This window comes from Perna viridis, chromosome 14, assembly GCF_037379345.1.
Source record: "Perna viridis isolate PV_CMFRI_1.1 ecotype Kerala chromosome 14, ASM3737934v1, whole genome shotgun sequence".
In the NCBI taxonomy this organism is placed as follows: domain Eukaryota; kingdom Metazoa; phylum Mollusca; class Bivalvia; order Mytilida; family Mytilidae; genus Perna; species Perna viridis.
The window spans coordinates 15929283-15949919 of NC_142458.1; the positions used below are offsets into that span (position 1 = coordinate 15929283).

Below are 20637 nucleotides of genomic sequence, written 5' to 3' on the forward strand. Positions count from 1 at the left end.
AGGAAATCTCACATGGCAAATTAGGAATATCCTGGTTTCAAAGGTTAGAAAGAAGAATTTGGAGTATAATCAGAAATAAGAATTTGAAGTATAATCATGGGTATTGCAGAAATCATTATGCAATTATTGTTACAATGTGATACTATGTATTGTATATATTTTACAGGGTATGGTTGTGAATGGATTTGTAAATGTGGTGATTTCAACGGTGGAACGTCGTTATGACATGAGCAGTACAGAATCAGGAATTATTGCCAGTAGTTATGACATAGCTTCCGTCCTCTGTCTTATCCCTGTCAGTTATTTTGGCGGACTTGGTTGTAAACCACGATATCTTGGCTTTGGCGTCTTCGTTATGGCTGTAGGATCGTTTGTATTCTCCTTGCCAAAGTTTACTGTTGGGGATTACAGTATTCTTGATAGTAGCGACACCTTGTGTAGCCCAAATGACAATACTACCAGTTCCTGTGATACACGAATAGAGAGCTTGTCAAACTATAAATTTGTGTTCTATCTAGGGCAGTTTTTACATGGAGCTGGAGCTGCTCCTCTGTATACATTAGGGACAACATATCTAGATGAGAATCTACCTCTTAGGTCTTCTTCTATGTATATAGGTAATTACTGGTAGTGTAGAAGATGAAAATCATTTCTTTCTTGAATGTAATAAATATGTAGACATCTTGCAGTACCTGAAACTATCTTAGATTTGTTCAGAAACTGTATAGATTTGTTGCTTTCTCCTATCTAGGGAGTGCAGTAGAGGATGAAACTCATTTCTTTCTTGAATGTAATAAATATGTAGACACCTTACAGTACCTGAAACCATATTGGATTGAGCATATATCTGTAGTTTTCTGCCATCTATGGATGAAATTCATTTCTTTATTGGATGTATTGAAACTAAGACAGCTGAGTTTTGTACTGAACATACTCTTTTTAGAATATAGATAGCAAGGTTATGAATATTTTATTACAAACCATGCCAATTATGTACCAAAATAAATACTGTATATCAGGCTATTTTTGCAGGTGTAAAATTTAATCACTTTGAGATAAAAAGGTACATGACAACTTTTGGCTGAATATAATATGTCAAAGTAAGCTCCACACCATAATTACCCACTTTATAGTACTTGGCGGCAAGTTCTTGTTGACCCAATTAATGTTGAAAATAAACAAAACTGATTGTGAAAGTTTTTGACAGGTAAATAAATGCACCTTTCAATGTTTTATATGAATTAAGATTTAAGATAAATCTATAGTTAGGGCCTTGTTCAGTGTTGTTTATAATTCTTAGTTGTTGGTATTAATGTATTAGTAAAAGAGTTCTGAGTTTTATTATCTATTATAGGTATTTTTTATGCATTAGCTATAGTTGGACCAGCGATAGGTTATTTACTGGGTGGTACCTTCCTTAATTTGTATGTTGATTTTGACTCAGTTGATGTTAATAGGTAAGAATTAACTTAAGGACACAACTCATGAAAATCATTGGAACGTTTGTATGCAGCAGTTAACATCATTCTCATGTAAGCATCAAAGTAACTTGAATTGATTCCATTCTGTTTTAAATGAAAGCTTGATGCCCGGCTTTGGTGAAATTGAATGTGATACAAACATACCACTGATTTCAAGAGTTATTTCCCTTACCCTAGGTCTACCTCCTTAATGTAAATATCAATACATTGTAAAATTCTGAAAATGAATCTCTGGAAAGCTGCTTCTCACTATGTAGAGGTTTCAATATATACGAGACAGTAATGGTTATTGTATAAATTCTGAACGTGGAATCCCCACCCAACCCCCCCTCCTCCCCCCAACCCCCCCAATTGGAAAACATTGACAGCAAGGTTATATTCTTAAGGTGCCATATTGACTTTATTTAAAGTTACAGTCTACTACATTGTACAGCCTGGAGCACAATATGAAACACTGACTTAAGCCTATGGTGTAACTATTATGATGTCAATCCCATTAAGAACATTAAGATTCATTTTGTATGAGAAAATTTTGCATAATAAAGTCTGATCACTGACTTCCTTTAAATTCCATGAAAAATTCAGGCACTATCAAATTATTGGAATTTCCTTTCATTTTAATTGCTGGGTCCCTCCATCTATTTGTTTACAGTAATACTCTCCTATTTTAATGTATAATGTATAAAAAAAATATATATTACAAGGCAAAATGTATATCACGTGCCATATTACCCTTGATGGATATCAGCCCTTGGTTCAAGGCCCTCTGCTGATAAAGATATCTCAGGATGATACAGCATGTGATACAGATTTTGCCATGTATTATTTTCTATATAATTAATCTTGTGTCTATTACAGCATATCCTTGAAATCTACGAGTCCCCGATGGGTTGGGGCATGGTGGGTAGGATTCTTAATCAGTGGTGTCATTGCCTTGTTAATATCCATACCAATATGTGGATTCCCTACAGCACTTCCAGGTTTGTATATAAAATTTATATTATATACAGTCTTTTAAGAGTAATAAATAAATATAAATAAACAAGTTTTATTTAAATTCGGCATGAAAAAACATAATAATGAACATAAGCTCTATTGAGCTTTTGACCGACATATGATGGTACACTGTCTGTCAGTCTGTAGACATATATGAACATATCATGATATGATATACATGTAGATTTCAAAAATTTTGTCAGTCATAATGAAAGGGAGCTTTATTTTATTTTCAGCATTTGACTATATTTTGTTTCCTGAGTTAAAATGAAACTACTGAGTACTCATAATGAATCGTGTCAACCAATAGGTTAAAGTTCAGTTAATTTAAGATCACTGGTTTCTGAATAAAAAAATAATTTCATGGAAGAAACTTATCAAAAGAGTATAAAGAAACTGTGAATACCTAAACTATCATTATTTTGTTTTATAACCAAAACAAAATTCTTTTTATAGCAGTTGCTATACTTTTCTGTATATGTTTTATAATTAAGTGTCTCAGACATATAAATACTGTTTAATGGTCTTCAGTTACAAGTCATGTCAAGAACCATGCAGTACGTGATATTACTGTAAAATCTGAAATTTTTGCCCATCTCTAAATTTTCTATGAAACAATTTCAAAAGTGTGGATGATTTGTTTGGATTTTGGATTTTTGGGAAAATTTTATTTTCGTAATACACATATATGCAATGTGCAGGGTTGCAGCCAGGATGCTTAGGGAAAGAAACATTTAATCCTCCCTTCTCCATGGAAGCTTAAATGCTTAAACTTTAAAACCTGTTTATGACAAGCTTTGAATTGCTTGGCGCTATGAAAGGCAGAACAGTTTGTTCCAATGATCCCACTCTGAACCTTCTGATAAATTTCTTGCTACAGGCCTATATTATGATAAATAAAAGAATGTTTTATCCTGCTTGTCATTACCCGATTCTTAGAGAGAATAGTATTCAAGTAAATTGCATTAAAATTACCATGAATTTAGATCCATTATTTGGTTTCAATCAATGTTAAGACTGTAATAAGTCAAAGAATATCCATATAAACTATTAATGGGTTTCCTTTTATCTTGTTTTTTTGAAATATGGGTATATGTCTTTAATTATTGTTTTCATCCCATTACATTTATATTCCCTTGTTTTCATCATAATGATTCATTTTATAGATTGACATGCAAACAATGTATACTTTTAATGTCCATTTACCAATTAATTTCACCTGCTTTTAGTTTTTATACCCCAACTCATTAGGGGGGGGCGGCTTCAAGTCATCAGAGTTTGGGTTATATTACAATTACATTGTCGATCATTCTATCTGTCAGTTACACATTTTTCATTTCTGTATCAGATTTCTCAGTTTCAGTTGCATATTAATAAAAATTTTCAGATGATAATATAGAACAGTTTCTCACCAATTATCTCCTCTTTGAAAATGAGTTTTTTAAGTAATTATGTTGTTAATTTTACAAAATATAATATTGTGTCGGAAGTTCTTAAAATTGATTTAAATATAAAGATTTAACACCATATAACACTATTTGCTCATTTTTGCAAGATGATCAATGATGTTTTGTGATCTAGGTGTAAAATTTGTACAAATAAGATGTGCTTCTTAAATTATAATTTGAATCTTTATACTATACAGAAATTGCATTTTTTAATGATATCTGAAATACTAAACTAAATATGCCTAACTTTACATTTCTAGGTTCAGCCAAATACCAAGAAGAGAAAGGAAAAGAAGTATACAGTAAGAAAGCACCTGCTACAACTTCTACAGAGAAAGATAATAAGTTGTTACAAGTGTGGTCATCAGTCAAAGTTCTACTGACAAATCCAACATTTATGTTCCTTAATTTGGCTGCTGCTGCTGAAGGTTTGTTTGCTTGCTTTAAGGGACATTCTAAAGTTCTTTGTCCCTAATTTCAGTGTAGCTGAGATCTTGATTCTAAACCATGATATTATTAAGAATGCTATACCCAACCTCACAAAGTGGCGAGCATGTATGATCTACCTGCCAAAAAATTGCATGTCCATCCGTCTTTCTGTTTGTTCCCAAATGGTTTCAGGATAATAGCTTTAGAATGAATCAATGAATTTTTTTTGTAAACTTGTACAGTTGTTTGGTACTGTAAGGTACAGGTTAAGTTCAATTTTCAAAATCGAAAATACAGTTTTTATCACTTTACATTCCATTTATGCTCTTATTTTCTTCATTCAAGAAATACCCAAAAAATTATTATGTTTACTGTGAAAGTACTATTGTTTGTGGGATGCCAATTTTTGTGGTTTTCATGGGTTGGCCAAACCACGAAATTTGGTTCCCAATGAAAATGATATTCTTATTGATGTGTATACTGTAAACTTCAAAACCACGAATTCAAGAATCATCGAACTTGTGTTTCTTCCCTAATCCACAAAAATTGGTATCAACGAATTAAAGTACTTTCACAGTATCTCATATTTTGTGCTTTAATTACTTTTAATTTTGAAGTTTTTTAAAAGAGGCAATTTAGTTTATATCCACTTATTCAAAACTTTAATTACAGAATTCTATTCTTAACATAACTGCTGCCAGGATTTTTTTGGATGCATTTTTAAACAATCATACTGTTCTCAACAACAAATTGTTACAATATTAAATGCAAAACAAACATGAATTTTCAGTCATCATTATTAACATTCTCTCCACACCTGTATCTGTAGTTTTCATATCTCATGTATCTTGTGTTTTATGTGTTTAATTCTTACATTTGCAAAGAACCTGGTTAACAGAAATTGTGTTTATTTTTTTTTTTTATCTAGAACCCCCACCCCCTTTCAAAGTATCTGGATCCCTCCTTGGTTTGACCATCCATATAATTAGTAAGGACAACTCCTCTTAAACTCTTCAACTTTATTTGAGAAAGGTTCATATGAGTTGCCAGGTGCATTGAAAGGGAGATAATTCTAGAGGCTTTGGTCTCGCTAAGGTCTCACTTACCATTTCTTGGTCAAATGGCCACGTCCGCAATCAGTGTGTTTGTTGATAAAAAGTAGTTGAAGTAAAGCTCAGAATGTGTACCTTAAAATCACGCACAGATTTTCTTTGCTGAATGATAGTTCCCTTAATGATAGCTCTTTGGATTTCCCTAAATGATAGTTCCTAGGATTTCCCTTAATGATAGATCCTGGGATTTCCCTTGTAACCATTGTTACCATAGATGTTAATTATCAACATCTCAATTTACAATTATGTTTGTTATTATCAGGTAACCTATTGGCAGGATTTGCCACATTTGCACCAAAGTTTATTGAAGCTCAATTCTCTCTTCAATCATCGACAGCTGCTATGTATATTGGTAAGTTGGTAGTACCTTGTGTATAGAATGTGTCTATATTTGGTCTCATAACTCACAATGACATAGCATTCAGTAGGGTTGGTGCAGGTTTTTCCATATCACCATTTTTTGGCATGATATAAAGGATTTGTACCAGAGTTTTGTCATAAAGATTATTTTGAAATGAAAAACAAGACAATAAACCAAGTGTCCAAAGTTGTCTGCAACATTAGTACTGATGTTTGCAGATTTATTTAATGTCAGTGTACATTGAGATCTTACTTTGGCTTTCTGAATACAGGCATTGAAATAAAATGACATTCAAACTATTAGCCTTAGTCCAAAAATGACACTCAAACTATTAGCCTTAGTCCAAAAATGACACTCAAACTATTAGCCTTAGTCCCAAAATGACACTCAAACTATTAGCCTTTGTCCAAAAATGACACTCAAACTATTAGCCTTAGTCCCAAAATGACACTCAAACTATTAGCCTTAGTCCCAAAATGACATTCAAACTATTAGCCTTAGTCCCAAAATGACACTCAAACTATTAGCCTTAGTCCCAAAATGACAGTATTACGGTACCAAGTATGAGAATGATAATGATAGAGATATAAAAGAGGCCTATGTAGCCCTTAGCAGGGAGATTAGCTCCTTAGCTAGGTTTCATAAAAATTCTCAAATTTAGTTTTTCCTCCATTCCTCTCTCAACTCAGATTTCGACCAATAAATTTGGTTGAAAATGAAGATTAAATGAGGTTTTTTTAAAACCTGGCCTGGGTTTCATAAAAAAAAATCTCAATTTGAGATTAACCACTAATCCTTGAGTTTTCCCCTTACATTCAATTTCAAGTAATTTGATCAGTTGAAAATTGAGTTGAGAAAGAGTTTGAGGAATATCTCAATTAGAGATTCTTTATGAAATCTCTCCATTTATTATACCAGTACAATGAAAAACAATGTTTTCTTCATCTGTTTTTGAATGCTTGCAGATTTTGAACTAAATAGATTAAGACTAAGAAAAGATTGCCAAAAAATATGAAAGCATCAAATTAGAAGGAACATTCAGAGACATTAGAATCCAAAGACGTGGCGAAAACTTGAAATCAGTCAACAGAGACAATCCACATACACAGTGTAAACAACATGATAAATTACAATCACACATAAAAACTTTAAAAAAGGATAAACAAGACAGCACAAAAAATATAAAAGCACTTGCAACATGATGCAACAAAAGAGTAAGCATAACCTCTTCTACCAGTGGCCCACTGGTGGCATCTAGTGAGTAAAATCTAGAAAAAAAAATGAGTAAGTATCAACAATAAAGTAAGACATGAAATTTTAAATTATAGTATTAAACCCCCACTCAACAAATGTGTGGTATATTGGAATCACCTTGTCCATCCTTTCTTCATCCATCCATCACTCCATCAGAATTTTCGCTGCAATTATCTCAGCTCCTAATGTACAAATTAAATTCAAATTTGGTATGAAGTGTTATATAGATAAGGCGTACGTTGTAAGCAGTTTTGGTTTCTCAGTGTCAACTTTCTGTATGTGTAGGGGTATGCATAGCATAATAACGCGTGCAACCTCATGTTAAGTATGAGTAACACTTTCTGTACATTTTCAGGTTATGCTGCTGTACCTGCAGGAGGTGGAGGAACATTCCTGGGAGGTTACCTTGTAAAGAGGTTCAACCTCGGTCTGAAGGGAATTATCCGGCTCTGTCTTGGTGTTAGTCTTCCATGCCTTTTTTGTGTTCTTATCTTCTTAATAAACTGTGAGAGTGGTCCATTTGCTGGCGTTAACATTGAATATCAAAGTGCCTTAAATGGGTGAGTCACATGGTTTTTCAATTTAGATATTTTATTGCTTAACCAGAGGTGTTTACCATTATAGTATTGCCATAGTTTCTGTGAAATTTGACTGCTAATTACATTCTACAGATTGTGAATCTCCATAATACCCATGTTTAAATGACACAAAGTTCAAGATTTTTCAATTCATCTTCATAAATTGCAGCTAAAACTATGGGTGGTCTTAAAGTAGCATAAACAGGTCTGGAACTACTGGTATTCTGTAAAATATTTTCATTTTTTCTCTGTGATTTGGTAATTAATCTATTCAGAGGACATCTAGATGTTTGTAATATTGTACAAATGGTATGAAAAATAGATGGTTTGCAACGTATATAAAATCTGATAGGTTGATAGCCATGTTGTGACATTTCTTACATTGTTCTATTTCAGGTCAACAACCACAAAGTTTCTGGGAGATTTCCGTCTCCACGACTGTTCTTCCAATTGTCAATGTTCTAAGGACATTTATAATCCAGTTTGTGGAGCCAACAATGTCATGTATTACTCCCCTTGCCTTGCTGGGTGTCAAGATCTTATTACTGATGGGGAAACTCAGGTGATAATGATATACATGTATTTTTTATATTGCAACGGATCTATTTGAGAAGTCAAAATGCACTGACTGTATATATATAAGTGATATTTGGTCACTGAATGAATATAGCATTTTGCTGTGCATTGTTTTGAAGTTATCAGAATGTTGCCTTTGAAATAAAAAGGTTGCCTAAGGCCATATTAAAAAAAAACCTAGATTCTCATCCAAACTTTTTCAAAATAAGGGCTGGCAGTAGAATTTAAAAAAAAAAAATTGTATCAATTTAAGTGAACTATGTTGTCAATTTGAAAGAAATTGACCTAAATTGGTGAAAAAATCAAAATAAAATTTTCCAGGAGGGTGAAAAAATTGGGTTGGGAGGGGATGGTAACCTAGGATATCTTTTATTTTGACCTTAGTTCTGACTTTTTTTAAAGTTACTTTGCAGTTTCAAGACAGTTACAATATGGCTCAAACAGACAAAAATGCTCACAATTTGTAATAATTCTAGTTTTCATCTGTTGATCATTTTCTTTGTCAAGTCTACATTCTGTTATTTTCTTTATTGATGACAGTCTTTTCAAAAATGATATTCCACTCTGTGAAAAAACTTTGTATTGCATTCTTTCTGTTTGAGCAATCAAAATGCATAGACAATTATTTATTAAGCAGTATATAACACTGGCTCTGCCAACTTTCGTATCTTGTCATGAACTTACTGTTTTATTTAACATCACCTGTGGGGTGAAAAAAAAATACACTTGTCGTTCAAGATTTAAATTTGATAAAAAGTTATAGATTGCAGTATAAAGAAAACAACAGTTTATTTACTAGAAAAAAAATGATATTTGAATATGTTAATTTTTTATATTTTGTAATATCTTTTTACAGAAATATGGAAATTGTAGCTGTATACAAACAGACTCATCAGGTCCTCAGGCAGAAATAGGCAAATGTGGAGTATCATGTGTGTACTTGCCTTTATTTTTGCCAATCTTTGCCTTAGTTATGTTGTTAACATTTATTTCCAGTATGCCAGCTTTAACCGCTACGCTCAGGTAAGATTATATATTTATACCCCCCACTTGCGAACTACTTGGGTGGTAAATAGTAACAGGGGTGTCTGTCCTTCCGTCTGTGCTTTTACCAATTGGTTTTATTTTTTGTATTTAGTCTTACTATGAGAAGTTACAGGTAAGTTTGACTCTGGTTATGGTTGAATGATTTTTACAGAAGGGGTATCATGTGTGTGAGCATTGCACACAGTATTTCTAGTTAAATCCTTTCTCCCATCAAGCAAAGTTTGGGGAAAAATCTATATTTTATACACATACTGGCATACATGTATACAATCTGTTTTTGACCGGTAGGTTAAAACATATTTAAAAAAAAAAAATAAGTGAATTGTCCTTTTTTGCATTGTGATGCATATTTTCGATTTCCTGGAAGTAAACAATAAAACACAGTCATCTGATTTCAATACTTTCTACATCGGAAATTCCAGAAGGGAAACTGAAACAAGAACGAGACTTACAAACCCTATTTCCAACAGATAATAAGTTTTTCTCTCTAAGCATCAGGCTATGGTGAATCATGGTGAAAAAAAAACACAAAAGTATTTCCATAAAATCTTATTAGAAATATTATTAGAAAATGCAGAAATGGATGTTCATTTCTTTTTTTAAGATGTCAGTATATTCAGATATGAAATGCATTGCAAGTTCATCTTCAAAGGGAGGTAACTCACTTTCCCCTATCATTTATTGTAACTTTGAACTGGCTTTCTTTTGCATCTCCTGATAATTTAAAAACAAAGAAACTGTCAATTTATCTTCAATCGAAATTAAACTTAGTGTCCACATTGTCAAATTTGTGTGTTTTTTTACTGAGCGTGATTCATTATTCTTCATTATTCCGGGTTTTTTTCTGAGCATGATTCATTATTTTTCATTGTTCCGTGTTTTTTTACTGAGCATGATTCATCATATTTCAATTTTGCCTGATTCTTGCAGATTCCAGTACTTAATAGAGATTTAGCACTTTGTGGTCCTGTGGTATCATTTCTTGTCTCAAGTTTCATGAGGCAGTGCACATTTTGATTCCTGGCTGAATCACAACAAAGATTTTTGATTTTTGAGGATTAGTCCTTGCTCCTCTGCCAAGTATATTCACAATACTCACAGTGATGGCTGGTCAGAAGAATATGATATGTCAAAGCTCTCTTGCTTCTATGAGCTAGCACAGTAAAAATTGCCTCAGCATGTAGGGCTAGTACAGTGTACAAGGAAGGGTTCTGATTGGTTGATAGAAAAATTCTATGTTCTCACCTGGATCTGATTGGTTGATGAAAAATTCTGTGTTCTCACCCTTATGTACTCCAGCACTGCTTTAGATTGTCATGCATGCTATTTTCTTAAATCATGCCAGGGATGGAATTTCGACCTCTTACCTTGTAGGAGTAACCCTGGAGTGAATGAAATATCTCCCACAGGACGAAAAACTACAATCAACAAATCATTCAATCAATCTTCATAGTTGAATTAATCCCTTACCTTCAAGGGTACATGGTTATTATAAATTTTTTGATCAAGCAGTCTTTAGCAATTTTTTTTACAGCAGTTATTTTTTTATGTATGTTTATTTCAGATGTGTTCCACAGAAAGAGAGGTCATTCGCCCTTGGTATTCAGTGGATTATTGCTAGATGTTTGGGTAAGATTCAAAAGCCTATAAACTTATGCAAGCGTTCCTTGAAATGTCAAATTTATAACAGAACCTCCTTTATTCAAGGATATAAATTCCATTGTTTGATTCTGACAGGTTTTTCAAAATTTCTTTTGTAAGTGTAAGTGTTTGTAAGAATCAGGCAAAATAGCAAAAATCAGAAACATTAGAATATCCCACATAAAAGTGTAATTGTCTGTAGGTTTTTGGTTCAAATTACTGTACTTTCTGTGAAAATACTAAATTATTTTTTCAACATAAAAAATTTACTTTAATGTAAAAATCACCTACATGAGACATTGTTAATGGGGGGAAATCTCCTATATTAGAGAATGTCCATAGGAGAACCTGCCACATGGACTGCTCCAAAGGTTAACAGGTATGCATTTTAATTAAATCTGTTCTTATGGTGGCGTTTGGAAAGGCATTCATTACATAAGCCTTATATTTCATTCCAATACCAATACTTAGCCATCACTCACCTTTAAAATACAAAAACCTCTATCTTCTAACAAAAAATATAAATTAAAGATATGAAACAAATGTTGTCTGCATAAAACAAAGGTAAACTGACATCATCAGAGCATCTTAAGTGGGAGGCATTTGTTTCATAAATTTATTGGCCTCCATGACTTAAAAACACTTTGCATATGGTGTAACTTTTAAAGTTTGGCTGCAATTAATTAAAAGATTTTTTATATGATTAATGCATTAAGTTGTATGGGTTTTGACGTGAATCTGAAAATTTTAGAAATAAAGTACAGGTGTTTATTTAAAATCACATTAATAAGTAATAAAATCAGAGATTAAAGAAAACTTTGATGTATGAGGATGCTTTTGTAATGTTATTATTTTCTAGGTGAGTTTACAGATGTTGAATAGTAATTATCTGTATTCAAACCAAATTTAAAAGATAATTGATACATTGCCCTTTTGTTTTAGCTAGGGTAACATTTTTAATTCAGAATCATTACAGGCTGTCCAGCCACCCTAAAATTCCTATACATTCCTAATTTTTTTTTCAGTTTGGCTAAAATTCCTTTATAGAACTTGAAATTCAAAGGGAATTTAAAAAAAAAACAAAACATATTTTTCATATGAATTCCTAAATTTTCATTTTACTTTACTACTGTTTTCAGAGTTTCATTTGATTAAGAAATTTTTCATGCTGTTTTTGTTCCAATGACTGCTTGTTTTGTAATTGAGAGAGTACCAGTACATCCTAATTGTCTGTAAATGTTTTCGCCATCACAGGTAATCAGGTGTTTTTTGTCGGGAATTCACAAAAGACATAAAAGAAAGATTGAAAATTTTCTTATACTGTTAGTTACTTTTATGTCATAAAATTCCTAATTTTGGCTTTAAAATTAGCCCTTATTTTTTGCCTGAAGGTGCTGGACTGCTTGTCATCGGTACAATTTAAAACAATTTGTAAGAGTTACCAGTAATATCATTTGCTGTCTGTTCAAATGCTTGTCCCATCGATTTTCTGAGCAGTGTTCATTAAAAATTGGACACAATATTGGATTTAGTACAAAACAGGATCTATTTCAAATGACCAAAGTTCTATACTCCTTAAATGCATTACATCTGTCATAGGAGGTTACGCCACAATGTATCAATAAACCTATTTCCCCATAGTAATTTTTTTTTACTTTACTATTGAAATACTTGTTTATAGTTAATAATTCTTTGGCTATACTAACTTTGCTTTTTCTCCCACAGCAACTTCCTATTTTCCAAATGACTGATAAAATTTCTTTTGATATTTATAATATTGTGACTGAAAAATGACCCGTTATCAACATTTTTATCCCAATCACTACTGAAGGAAGAAAAACCAAATTATTTGTAGACTGGCATCGAAACATATCAATGTATCATTTTCTTCTTATTTTCAGGTTCTATTCCAGGGCCAATCCTATTTGGCAAGTTAATTGACATTACCTGTCAACTGTGGCAGGACAGTTGTGGTGAGCAAGGCTCCTGTTTCTTCTACGACAATCGGTCAATGAGTTACAATATGATGGCCGTAGGTCTTGTTGGCAAATTTCTCTCATGTTTATTTTTCTTCCTTGCATTATTCTTTTATAAATCTTCTCCATGTGATGAAAACTCTAACAGTACTTCTGCAGGGAATCCTGGGAAATTAAGTAAAAATAACGGGAAGAGTATTGATACTTTGACTACATCGGTGAACGATCTGACGAATGGTGATGTTAAACATGATACTATACACACTATTTCCGACAATAAATTAGAAAATAATAAAAATGAAAACAATTATTCTGAATTCTCAAAGTTGTAGGAATCTTCAGAGCTTATTGGAAACTAAACAAAATATGGCTGAAACCAATCCATTGTCTGTACCATATGAAATGGAGTGATGGATTGGAGTTCGCAGTTGATACAACATGGAGTGGATTAATAGATTGCTAGGTGTGGATATTTATATCTATTGAATAGGAACATATGGATATTTATGCAGACATAAATGAACCTTTAATGACAATCATCAATGGAAAGACATTTTAAATTGGTGCGTAAAACCTTATTAGAAACAAAGTATTACTGCAAAAGTGTAAAAATCTGGAATTGAGAGACTTCCAATTTGTTTTTATGATTTGCTAATTAAGAATCTCTGATAATATTTTATTGTACTTATTTGCATGCTCATTTTATTGTCTTTTCATCAAATGATCTTTAGCTTGATATCATGTTTGTTGTTTTGTTTTTGTTTTTTTTCCTTTTGTTGTGTCAGAGTCTTCAAAAAATTATCACCCTTAAAGAGGTAGACCTAGGGTAAGGGACACAACTCATAAAAATCATTGGAACGTTTGTATTTAGCATTTTACATCAGTGTCATGTAAGCATCAAAGTAACTTGGACTGATTTCATTCTGTTTCAAATGACAGATTGATAGGCTTTGGTGAATTGAATATGATACAAACATATTACTGATTTCAAGAGTTGTGTCCCTTATCCTAGGTCTACCTCCTTAAAATGGGTAATAAGTCCAAATTGTAGTTTTCCCAGCTCCTGATCTGAACACTTATATGTCATAATAAAATTAAGACCCTGTTATATAAACTTCCACCCTTTAGAAAAATCAAATGTACATATAATGTTCTGTACTATGCCCCTATTATAAATCATTCTTGTTTGTTTTACATGTCCCCATTTTGTTTTGATTTCAATATTTTGATTGTAAATGTTGGTGTTAATAAGGCATTATTTTTTTGTCTGATTTTCTGATCAAAAACTGGGAGTTTTTTATATTGTTTTTCATGTTTATAAAAGATATTTAAGATATGAATTGTATTTTTACACAGAAGCATACATTTATTTTTATGGAGATTATAAGATTTTGTATATGTCTATTTAAAATGTACCAATTATTTATTGACATTTAAGAATTAGTCACCATGGTTACGTGGTTAAACATTAGTCACCATGGCTACATGGTTAAACTTTAGTCGCCATGGCCACATGGTTAGTGAGGGAACAAATTTTTTGTCATAATTTCATATATGACCAGGTTTTTCCCTAATGAATTGACCTTTTCTGGAACTGCTGTTGTGTGGGTTGAAGAACTGAAATCACATGGTTTGCCTATTCATGGAGACATTCATGTGTATGGTCATTCTTTTCACTAGTGGTACATGTGTACTAAAATAGAGTGTTCTGAAACATGACATGTTTCTATGTAATGATTTGTGTTGTACAATACTACCTAAAACAGTGAAGTTAAGATGTGGAGGGAATGTCTGATACCATCACCATAAAACTAACCAATTTTTAGATCCAAAAGGGGTTCTATTTGCACAGGTTTCCCTGTATATTCAGGTACAAATAAATCAAATAAAAAGAGGACACTGTTCAATGTGTATAGTTACAACTACGTAAATATTTGATTTGATTTAAATGGTGGGATGTCCAAAATTTGTGACCAGTCAATGCTTTTACACACCGATGAAACATCAAAAATGGAAGATTCAGTTCTTATATTTCACATGCTTTTCTTATTTAATTACTATTTGATTATAAAAATACATATAAAATAGGCAATACACAGTGAAATAAAAAAACTTAATTGTGGGAGTGGCCTACATAAATAGTTTCACATTGTGTTTCATCAGCTCATGATGCTGATTATCCAATTAGATTGGCGTGTTTTAATTGTATGCACAGTAAATGTAACAATTTTTGGATGGAAATTATAGACATAAAGCTATTCCTAATACTGCTTGGATGTTATTGTAAACACATTGTGAAAAAAGAAACAGAGGAGAGGATGAAATCCTAAAGAATGACATTTTCATTACCCACAATGCAATAGTCTATGAGAAGGTCAAAAGAAGGTTAACATATCAAATTGTAGAAGAGGCAGCACATTCATTGTTTCCTGTGATTTAAATTTATAATGTTTTGTAAATAGAGTCATATTTAATAACCAAGCAAATTAGCTTAAACCTGATATATAACAACCCCCCCCTTTTTGCTATGTGACAGTTAATTTAACAATAGCCTTTCAGAGGCAAGCAAGATTTGTTAAATCATTTTTATTGTCAAAAATTAAATAATTTGTAAATAGGTGCATGTAATTGTATCAATCATAAACCAAAAAATGTAAGAAAAAGTAAATTAGTTTTTTACTATGTCTGAAATCCAAAGTTTGGGTGCTTGTAATATAACCGCCAGATGTAAACAGATTTTACTAGCATGAATGTAAATTGCTAAGCATATGTAAGTACAAGACATTTTGTGAAATACAGTTAAGGAATAGCAAAATTTCTATATTGTAATTGATTCATTTCAGCTGTACCATCAGAAAAAGAAATCAACTGAGATAAAATGCTCAGATGTTTAAAAAAAGAGGACCTTTGCAGGGGAATATATGAATTGGTCCTTGACAGTTGATAGTTTTGAGTTGCTAGTTTTGGTGTACTTAAACAGTCTGACAAAGCAAAATATTTACTCTGAGCTGAAGTATTTAGTGCACCTGTAAGCATCTGTTAAAATTAGAATCAACAAAATTTTTCAGACACCTTACCCTTTCGCTTCAAAGTCATCAAATTTTTCAACCATCAAAATAACTTCCATCTGCACCATGAAAACTGATTTGTTCTACATGTCATAGTTTTCCTTTCCTCTTTCATCTACCCTGGACTTTACTTTTTATGAGCAACTCTGCGAGTGTTTCTAGAAAAGCAGAGGATGCTAACCCTATCTGTGCACCTGGTCCATGCTCCTAGTTTTTAGTGTAGTCTGAGTTGCTCATTTGCTTTTGTTACTTTGTATGTGTGATTTAAGTTACTTTATGTTCTTTGTTATGTATATCAGTTTTCGATGTCTGGTCTTTGTCCCTGGATTGCATTCTTTTGATTACCGTTGTAGCCTTGGTTCCTTTGATTACTCTTGCAATATGGTAGCTAGTGCATAGGTACTATATTTTTAGTTAGATGTTTTAAATCAGCAGTGTTATATTTCAAATTATCCAAAGGTTTTGTGATGGTGTCAATCTAATTGTTATACCCCTACTGAATGAGTGGTTGGTATATTGTAATACCCTTGTCCTTCCGTCCGTCAGTCTGTCTGTCTGAATTTCTTCACAAGTATTTTGGCTGTCAATGGATGGATGATTTTAAATTTGTTGTTTGGCTTCATATAGATGGGGCATACATTATAAGCAATTCTTGGTGCTGTTGTATATTGACTTAATGTACCAGCGGGGGTATACCTAGCATGACGACAGGTGCAACATCTGTTTAATTTGTCACTACATAATAGATCTTGCTACTCTCTATTTCACTTTACGCATCTTTTGATTTTCTCTTAAAATACTGCTTTCACATTTATGGAAGATGAAATCTGATTGGCTTGGCTGAAAGGTCAGCTTAATAAGAAGTAGAATAGTTTGTAGATACTACATGCAGTGTCTGCATAGGTAGAATATTAGTAGAACTAGGTCTACAGCTATTTTTTTAATTGGGTATTTCGATGGGTATGTGAACTACAAACTAGTGACATCCTTTTTATTTAATGGTTAAAACAAGCTATATAGTTAGGTATGACACTTGGCTTTACATTTTTCTTATGATGTGGGTCAGTACATTTTTACAAATTGTTTCTTTATGCAATCATTTTACATACTGTTTAAGCTTTGAAGGAGATAGATTTATAATGTGTGTGTGTGTGTGCTGGCATGAGATGAAAGTATGGTGATGCCACCTTGGCATTTATGGTAAACACTTTATATTTCCTTTTATCCCTAATCCAACAATTGCATATTTTAAGTAGCAGTCTTTGTAAGAATCATGCAAATTCTGTAATATGTGATACACCACTAAAAAGGTTACACATTTTTATTTGTTTGGTATTAAGGTGCTCAATTGTAGGTCTTTATGATGAATTGTATAATTATTCATTCCAATCTGTCTGCTCTTAGGAAATAATCCATACTGAACATCCAATAGTTTGTATTGTATTTTAGTGTCATTTACAGATTTGTCTCCCTTAACTTTTAATTGTACAGTACATTCTATATATTTTTTATCTCCTGAGAACAAGGTTTGTATTAAAAGGCACATGTTAATTTATGTTTACTTTATAAACCTTTTAAACAAAATATCAAAAAGTTTCCCAACCATGAATCACATTTTGCATGATTCTTATCTGGAGTATTACTTACTCATTTTAATGTATGTATGGTTTTTGGACTACTTTTGATGAGCAAAAACTAGTTATGCCACTTCACAGTATTGGTGTGTGACATCATTTGCTTTCAAAATTCACAAGATAGCTTCTGACATCACAATCACACCATACAGATATTTTTTATAGCTTGTCTTGTACAAGAGATAGAGATATATTTGTCATCATGATCAAAGGGATTGAGAACTGATAATCAATCCATGTTTTTTTCCATACTGTGAAGGGTAATAACAAAATGACTTAACTGATAAATTCAAGGCAATAATCAAAAAGGCAAGTCTGTGTAACAAAAGGCAAAATCTGGGAAAAAAGGAAACCAGTGTTTCATATACACATAAATTACATTGTATCAATTCTTAATTGTAAGTCTCTGTAAGAATCAGGTAGTTGGTGAAGTTTTGGAAGTTGACTATTTGCACTATCAAAAGTAAAGAAAGAAGACAAGATTTTCCATATCATTTTTGTAAATTGAGTTATCATTTCATTGAAATGCACTGAAAATGAATATTCAGGGGCAGATAACTCTGTGAAACACTTAATTTTACTAATATTTTGAGCAAATCCAGTGATTCAGAGATCAAATAACGATCTTTTCACATAGATAAAAACTATACTGTCAGAATGTTGGGTTTTTGACATGCATGTTTCTGATTCTTCCCATTTTGCCTGATTCTTACAAAAACTTATACTTAATATAAACCAATTATGAAGATCAAAACAGTGATTCAATACTTAATCATGCTCATATAGATGTACGGGTCAAGGATTTTTGTAGACTTGAATTGTATATAATTTGCTAACGTTTGTTTCTAACTTTTGGAATAGATTTTTATATATGGTTTTGTCTTGTTTCTATGGTGGCTAGTATTTCGTGTAATTTTTTACAGCAAGTGATATAGTTAACTTCATGAAATTGAGTTAGTCGTCCTTTAATTGAAAGATCATTACCTGTTTAAATATCCAGATAGGTAACTGGACAATAACAGATATTTACTTTCCATCGTTTTATAAGTGTTCTAATCGGAATTAGATAGAAAAGTTTAAACCTCTTTTTCCTTTGTCCAGCTAAGCATTTAAGGAAATTAATCAGGTGATTAAGGACCATTTATTCCCATAATCAGCACTTCTTAAAATTTCTCAAAATAAATAGAATGAATGTGACATAATGCCTAAAGTATAAGAAACCAAAATTTGAATCTAAGTACGGTATCTTTACCTCCATCATTCAATGGGGTCCCTGTTGAAAGTTTAGTACCAATCCTTCTAAAATTTAGGCATCGATTTCACAAAAATTTATAAGTGTAAAATGTTAATCGTCAGTACTGACATCACAACAGGAAAAGTATTGTAACGTCATGATTTATGAATGACTTTACTCTTATGACTTTCGTGAAATTGATGCTAGACACTGCCTTTGTTGAGGTGATTCATGGTGTAGAAAACTCCACTAAACTAATGATGCTTTTTCAGTCTACATATGCTTTTATTTATTTTTATTTTTATTAATTATTTAACGATAGTTCTTTCTGTATTCAGATCTGTAATTTTGAGAAAACCATACATTGTTTTCACTAAAACCAACCAGATCAAACCAAACCAAGAACGATGACTCCAGCAATGTGTCAATTTGATAAACAAAATACATTATTTTTATCTGTAAACTGCAACAGCCGAGTGACCAACTAAGAATGGTTATGTGGTCTGTAACTGTTTCTGAATAAGAAACAGAGGTGAGTTGGATGGGTTTTTAACGTACATGAATTACCCACATTCTGATTTTTATAAATCTTTTATAATTCTGCTAATTAAAAATTCAGAGGCAGAAAGTACACTTATAAAAAATGACATTTTTTTTATTGCATTATTCAACCGTTGAATATGAAAAATACGAAACTAATGAAGTGAGTTCTGTATGTTTAGATGTCATCTATGTTGAATATTTTTTATTGAAGAAATTTGTATTTATTTTGTTTGTTATAGTTATTTGAATAAAGGTTTATAGTATTTTGTTATCTATGTCTTTTTTGGCCACGTGCAGGTCCGGGTGTCAAAAGAATAGGCCTGCAGCAGCTCTAAGCTTGTCATAAAAGGCGACTAAATAGTGCTCAGAACCCTAGCCAGGGGCTAGGGCGCTTTGCCTACAGAGCAACTGGGTTGTGTGTCCCAGGTGGTGTAATGGGGTACCCCTGGCATGTCACATGCTGGGGTTGTCAGGCTGTTATATGGAAACCCTGGCCGCATACCATAGTGGTGAACCGTGTTGGGAAAGATGCCACGTTCCTCGCACGTTAAAAACCCTACTGTGGTATTCTCCCGGAGTAGGAACCATTGGACTCCGCCACAGGAAGCTAAATTGCCCAACCCTACCCACCTCTCCCTATTTCCAGTGGCAATTAAAATTTCTCGACCCCATTGTCCTTGTGTCCCGTCCCATTTTTCATTTCATCATCATTTCATGTTATTTAATCATCCACTTCATGTTCATCGCCTGAATATAGCTGAAATATTGCTGCTCGAGCGTTGAACCCCAACAAACAAACAAACCTGTCTGTTTGGTTTACGTATCCACATGATATAAATGATATATCAGTAGGTTTGCATTATAAAAGCAACCATTTGACATTGGAAGGGGTGGTGTTAAAATCTGGATTTTTATTATTTATATTTTTTCAGCATATTTTCTGACCTGTCTTTTTATTGTTTACTCTAGCCAGTCCTTCATCCTGGATTTGTTTTAAGGTAGACCTAGGGTAAGGGACATAACTCTTGAAATTAGCTATATGTTTTCAATTTCACCATAGCTTATCAAGCTTTCATTTGAGATATAATTAAATCAATCAAAGTTACTATGATGCTTAGAGGAGATTAATGTAAAATGTTTTACACAAACATTCCAATAATGTGTAAGACTTATGTCCCTTACCCGAGGTCTACCTCCGTAGCCTTACATCATTGTTCAGACTTTTTTCTTCATATTTGATTCAAGCCCCCACCCAAGCA

The 20637-nt window shown here is 32.5% G+C and overlaps 1 protein-coding gene across 15 annotated transcripts in view; it reads left to right on the top strand.

Annotated features, from left to right (window-relative positions):
- Positions 1-19641, top strand: part of LOC148598375 (solute carrier organic anion transporter family member 4A1-like) — a 102892-nt gene extending 83251 nt beyond the window's left edge. For 14 of the 15 annotated variants that reach the window (XM_088560161.1, XM_088560160.1, XM_088560157.1 and 11 more), the window contains 10 exons: positions 167-617; positions 1355-1457; positions 2340-2461; positions 4186-4353; positions 5729-5818; positions 7437-7641; positions 8056-8221; positions 9092-9258; positions 10847-10911; positions 12825-19641. In XM_088560161.1, the coding sequence (XP_088416287.1) occupies positions 167-617; positions 1355-1457; positions 2340-2461; positions 4186-4353; positions 5729-5818; positions 7437-7641; positions 8056-8221; positions 9092-9258; positions 10847-10911; positions 12825-13231 (1944 nt within the window). In that variant the 3' untranslated portion in view covers positions 13232-19641. The remainder of the gene's footprint in view (positions 1-166; positions 618-1354; positions 1458-2339; positions 2462-4185; positions 4354-5728; positions 5819-7436; positions 7642-8055; positions 8222-9091; positions 9259-10846; positions 10912-12824) is intronic. The other variant, XR_015918340.1, reaches the window with a different exon arrangement.
- The last annotated feature ends 996 nt before the right edge of the window (positions 19642-20637 follow it).